This window comes from Monodon monoceros, unplaced genomic scaffold (genome assembly GCF_005190385.1).
Source record: "Monodon monoceros isolate NGI ecotype Baffin Bay Population unplaced genomic scaffold, NGI_Narwhal_1 Super_Scaffold_8, whole genome shotgun sequence".
NCBI lineage: Eukaryota > Metazoa > Chordata > Mammalia > Artiodactyla > Monodontidae > Monodon > Monodon monoceros.
Genome location: NW_021703785.1, coordinates 10,652,551 through 10,658,728, shown reverse-complemented (window position 1 = coordinate 10,658,728; position 6,178 = coordinate 10,652,551). Strand labels below are relative to the sequence as shown.

At 58.1% G+C, this 6,178-nt stretch overlaps 1 protein-coding gene across 1 annotated transcript; it reads left to right on the top strand.

The window, feature by feature from the left end:
- The first annotated feature begins 930 nt into the window (after positions 1–930).
- On the top strand, positions 931–4,944 carry ZIC2 (Zic family member 2). Its single transcript, XM_029210357.1, is given in 4 exon segments — positions 931–2,281; positions 4,052–4,215; positions 4,388–4,601; positions 4,604–4,944. Coding segments are annotated over 4 exon segments (1,545 nt in total). The 5' UTR covers positions 931–1,209; the 3' UTR covers positions 4,699–4,944.
- The last annotated feature ends 1,234 nt before the right edge of the window (positions 4,945–6,178 follow it).

The window sequence follows — 6,178 nt, the reverse complement described above, 5'->3', positions numbered from 1 at the left end:
CGGAGTCCACCGCAGCCGAAAGCGGGAAACCTACTTCGGTCTCTTCGCGTTTGCTCGGGCTGCGCTCTCTGCTGGGTCCTCGCGGGTGCGGCCGCCCGCTCCGGATCCGGTGCCCCGGGCCGACCGGCGAGAGGGAGGGAGCGGGCTAGAGAACACTTTTTTATTGTTGTTATTGTTTTCCAGCCCAGCCTCCCCTCCTCCCGCCCCCCCCCCTTGCCCTCTCCCCCCCCCACAGCCCCCTCCCCTCCCCCTCCTCCCCCGCCTCCTCCTCCCGCACAACTTAAAGAAAGAGGGAGCGGCGCGGCAGCTTCCTTCATCTGGGGGAATTCGTAGCCGCTGCCAGTTTACCACACGAGGCGCAGCCAATGCCAAGCACGGAGGACGAGGAGGGCTAAATACCGCGGCCGCGGAGCCGAACAATACCGCCGCGCGCAGGGCGGCGCGGCTAGGGCCGCGGGGGAGGGAGCAGCCGACAGAGCGCGCCGCGGAGAGGGCGCCCGGCCTCCGTCCGCCGCCCCAGCTCCCCCGCCGCGGTCAGGTGGAGCCGCGGGCGCGCCAGGCCGGGTCGCCGAGCGCGGAGGTCGCCTCGGTCCTCGCCTCGCCAGCCTGCCTAGTCCGTGCACGGCCGCCGCGGTCCGGCACCTGGGGCCCGCGGTCCGGCACCTGGGCCCCGCGGCTGCTGTGATTTCACTCTGCAGGCGCGGCTTGGCGCTGCCGGGCCCCGGGGCCGCCGGGCGTGCGAGCGAGTGCGTGCGCGCGCGAGTGCGCGCAGGGGTGGGGGCCGCTGCGCTCGCCCCCCGTCGACCCCCCTCTCCGCTCAGTTCCCCACACCTCCTCCCGCTCCCTCCTCCCGCCCGCCTCCCCTGCCCTGCCCGCCCCCGCCGCAGCTCCTTTAATACACTTTGGTTCTCCGCCTGGCTTTGGACTCTTCTCCACCACCTCCTCCTCCTCCTCCCGCGCCTCCTCCGCCGCCGCCTCCTCCTCTTCCTCTCCGCGCTTTCGCTCCGCGCCTGGCCGCCCGAGGCAGATCCAGGCGGCGGCGGAGGCGGCGGGCGCAGGAGCGCGGCTCCCGGGCCTGAAGCCGCCACCACCTCCGCCGCCTGCGCTCGGAGCCGGGCGGCCGCTGAACGTACAACGCGCGGGGCGGGAGTTGGAGCCGAGGAGGCGCGGGGCTCGCCGGGGTCGGCGGGGAGGGCAGACGCGCTGGCCATGCTCCTGGACGCGGGGCCGCAGTTCCCGGCCATCGGGGTGGGCAGCTTCGCGCGCCACCATCACCATTCGGCCGCCGCGGCGGCGGCGGCGGCCGCGGAGATGCAGGACCGCGAACTGAGCCTGGCGGCGGCGCAGAACGGCTTCGTGGACTCGGCGGCCGCGCACATGGGCGCCTTCAAGCTCAACCCGGGCGCGCACGAGTTGTCCCCCGGCCAGAGCTCGGCGTTCACGTCGCAGGGCCCCGGCGCCTACCCCGGCTCCGCCGCGGCCGCCGCGGCCGCCGCCGCGCTCGGGCCCCATGCCGCGCATGTCGGCTCCTACTCTGGGCCGCCCTTCAACTCCACCCGGGACTTCCTGTTCCGCAGCCGCGGCTTCGGCGAGTCGGCGCCGGGCGGCGGGCAGCATGGGCTGTTCGGGCCGGGAGCTGGTGGCCTGCACCACGCACACTCGGACGCACAGGGCCACCTCCTCTTTCCTGGCCTCCCGGAGCAGCACGGGCCGCACGGCTCGCAGAATGTGCTCAACGGGCAGATGCGCCTCGGGCTGCCCGGCGAGGTGTTCGGGCGCTCGGATCAGTACCGCCAGGTGGCCAGCCCGCGGACCGACCCCTACTCGGCGGCGCAGCTCCACAACCAATACGGCCCCATGAATATGAACATGGGTATGAACATGGCAGCGGCCGCCGCCCACCATCATCACCACCACCACCACCCTGGTGCCTTTTTCCGCTACATGCGGCAGCAGTGCATCAAGCAGGAGCTCATCTGCAAGTGGATCGACCCGGAGCAGCTGAGCAACCCCAAGAAGAGCTGCAACAAAACTTTCAGCACCATGCACGAGCTGGTGACCCACGTCTCCGTGGAGCACGTCGGCGGCCCGGAGCAGAGCAACCACGTCTGCTTCTGGGAAGAGTGTCCGCGCGAGGGCAAGCCCTTCAAGGCCAAATACAAACTGGTCAACCACATCCGCGTACACACCGGCGAGAAGCCCTTCCCCTGCCCCTTCCCGGGCTGCGGCAAGGTCTTCGCGCGCTCCGAGAACCTCAAGATCCACAAAAGAACCCACACAGGTAACCGCGGGTCGGGACAGGGACGGGGCGTAGAGGGGAAGAGAAGCCGTGGTTGGTTGGCTGGGAGAAACGCGCTGACCGCCAGCCCCTGCCCTGGGATGGGAGATGTTTTTGTGTGTGCGAGAGAGCCAGCAGCTTGCTTTTGTTGGAGAATGAAAGAATATTATTGGGTTGGGTTTTTCCATGTGCGGAAATTGAGTTTTAAATGATCACGGTAACATCAAAGGTATGCTTTGGGTGATGGCAGTTGCTTGGTCTGCTCAGCCCCGGTTAATAATTTCCGTACTAAATAGAACGCACAAAATAAAACTGCTCTCCAACTTGGTGCCCGGGAATCGAGCCTAGAGAGGATTCTGCCAGCTTGTCTGAATGTGCTTTTCTGCTCCGGGTGTGTGCGTTTGAGTGGCTTGTGTGTTTTCCCACTTCTTTTACTCGGGGTCCAAACGTCCCTTACCCGGACTGTTTCCCATTAAAAATGAGTCTGGTGTGAGCCGAAGCTGTAAAGCGTTTCTCGTTTTTAAAGCCCATCTCGAGGTGGGTCGCGGGGCTTTACGGTGGGTTCTCAGCAGTTTGTGAAATTCTCTAATGGGCACCAGAGGGTTTGCGATTCCAAACTTGGACCGACAACCGGGTCAGCAAGAGCCCGGGGCAGCGAGGCCCCGCGGGGCAATCGTGTAAGAGAGATCCGAGAAAGAACGCGCCTCTCGCTTCATAGATTATTCATCTATGACCAGGTCCCAGCCGAAATCGTGCCAGACGATTTCCTAAAAGAAAGCCAAATGTTTTAGCAACTTCCCCCGTCAATATTTACTCCGAAGTGGGGATGCGCCAGCGGCCTATTGTTCTCTTCCGGGAAGGGAGGGAGCCGAGGTGCGAGACAAGCTTTTAACAAGGTTTAAAATTTGAGAAATCTATTTGCATGAAATGCTCGCTTTCGAGTCCTGCGTCTGAGCGGATGTCTTTAAAAAACAATTTAGGTGCTAATGGAATTTAACGTTAAATGGTCCCATTTCCAAGTGGAACAATGTTTGAGTTCTCACACCTCTAAATGACTCCAAGCATTTGGAATTCTGGCAACAGGATGCAGGGACCGCCAGAAAATTAAACAGGGAGATTCTGAAAGCCTTTGCTGATCCCCTCACACCCACTGCCCAGCCTGTGCCTCTCTGCAATCGCCAGGTGCTGCCTTACCTCTGATATTTATCTCTTTCCCAACTTCTCTTTGAAAAGACTGGAAGTGAGCCTAGGATTATCAATTTGCAGAATTTTGGACGAAAAATACTGGCTCAGTCACTATCCACAGCACAGTCCCCAAACAACACACAACAACTCCAAACGTAATTGCCTACTGGCCCCAGAGAGAAGCCGACCGCAGCCCAGCAGCCTGTGTGATTCTGATAATGCCCCAAATATTTTGTCATAATAACAGCTTCTCTAGGGTGAGACCAACTCGTTAGAAGCTGCGAATCCAAGAAGCACTATAGAAAGGCAGGCAGGAGTGGGGTGCTACCCCACATTCGTCATAAATTTGAGGAAATGCGGGTCAGCCTGGAAGAAAAGTAAAATACGAAATTAATAAGCACGACTGTCAGGTGGCAAGGCACTTAGTTTCGTCTTGGTTCTGCCACAGAAGGGATCCGCCTTGTTTAAGGAAGCCAGGCCCTTATCGCCCCTCTTTCCTCCTCCCGGAGGCCTGGCCCCCTCCGGTGTGGGTGCGGGTCCCGGGGGGCTCTGGGCGTCGGCAGCAAGCGCCCATGTTCGTGTCCACAGGGGAGAAGCCTTTCCAGTGTGAGTTCGAGGGCTGCGACCGGCGCTTCGCCAACAGCAGCGACAGGAAGAAGCATATGCACGTCCACACCTCTGATAAGCCCTATCTGTGCAAGATGTGCGACAAGTCCTACACGCACCCCAGCTCGCTGCGGAAACACATGAAGGTACCACCGGGGAGGCCGGGAGGAGGGCGATGTGGCCGGCCCGGGAAGGCGAGGGTTCCCTGGGGCCGCGGGGGGGCATTTCTGGGGGTGCTCCTCCCGGGGGCCCGGCCCCACAGCAGCTGCACTCACACCCAGTCCCCTTTGGTCTCCCCTCCCGGCTTTTGTCTTGAAGGTCCATGAGTCCTCCCCGCAGGGCTCCGAGTCCTCCCCTGCCGCCAGCTCCGGCTACGAGTCGTCCACGCCCCCGGGGCTGGTGTCCCCCAGCGCCGAGCCCCAGAGCAGCTCCAACCTCTCCCCGGCGGCGGCGGCGGCGGCGGCGGCAGCGGCGGCGGCGGCGGCGGTGTCCGCGGTGCATCGGGGCGGAGGCTCGGGCGGCGGCGGGCGCGGGCGGGCGGGGGCGGCGGCGGCGGCTCTGGCGGGGGCAGCGGGACGGCCGGAGGCCACAGCGGCCTCTCCTCCAACTTCAATGAATGGTACGTGTGAGAGGCCGGGGCCTCTCTCTCTCTCCCGGTCCCCACCCTGGCGCGGCAGCCCTCCGGTGGCGATCGCCCAGGGCACCCTGTGACCGTGTTGTTAAAATTATGAATCTGATTTTTATGATGATGGAAACGATTTTACCAGCAGAAGGATTTTTTAAAGTTTTTTTTTTTTTTTTTTTCTAAATCTAATCTAGGCATGAAAAGCAAAAAGATCCCTTCCGGAGTCTCTGAAGCTAAAAATATAAAATAAGAAATAAAAAACCCATAAAAAAATTGAACCAAACCCCCCATGCCTTCCCCCATGCGCGCTTTCCTTCCCGCCCCTTTCCCAGGCTTCTGACAAACTGTACATAGCGGACTCCTCCTTCCTTCTCCGACGTGGTTTTAATGGCTTCTTGGTGTATAGAAGTTTGTCCATTTGTAATTCTCTGGATTGCGTTCCTCCTGCCTTTCTTCCCTTCCCTTCCCCAAGTGATGGGATTTTTCTTTTCTCTTTTTAGTTTCCCCGGTTTCTTTTTAAGTAATGTGGAAAAAAATGGTTTATTTTGTATTGTGGTATTGAATATTGTGTTCCTTTTTATGAGGCAACTTGATTGTAAACTTCATGCAACTATAGACTGGAAAAAACAAGCCGTGCCAAAGTCTCCCTTCTGTTTCTTCAACATGCTGATCCACAGCACTCACACATCACCACCACCAACGCTTGTGAATGTATTTTTCTGTTAGCTGGGTTTACATGTGATGTTTTAGTGCGTTTGCAAGTTCAATTTGTTAGTTCCTGTATGAAAGATTTTGGTGGGGGGGGGGAATAAACGTCGTGCCGTTAGTTTTTTCCATAATAACACCCTTCCTTCTGTAAATACCCGTTACCATATTTATCCATTTGTAATTAAATTATGGTATTAACTTGCTACAGAGGAAACAATATTTATAAAGAATGTTTCTTAACTATAAATATGTACAATTGTGGGCATAAACTGTTTCAGATTTTTTATTTGAAGGTTTTAAGTGGTTTGATCATTTCTTGTGATATGTTTTGAGAGTAATGCATACAGAAATATAATAAAATGTGTTGAAACTGCATGAACATACTATTTTTTTCTAGCAAACTTATTCAAGGAAATGGGGGGGAGGCAGTTGAGGGCTGACATGGGTCTGGATCTGCTGCCTGATTGAATGGGAGGCACCACCTCGCATTCTGGGGAGGAAGGTGTATGCTAGAAACTGGGCCAAACTACCCCTTTGGCAGAAAGTCTCAAAATTATTTTCTCTGTCCTTTGTGTGGTAGCTGAGAGTGAATTAAATTTTTGGAAATCCCCTGTAAGGAATGGCGGCAGCAACCTTCAGGGTTTCTAATGGCTCCATTATCTGAGGGAATGCCTTTCTTTCAGCTATTTGGACTGGATTTAAGAGCACTAAACATTTCCTTATTCTTTGTTTTCCCTCTTCCCTGCCCCCTTTCCTTTCCCTCCCTCTGAAAAGCT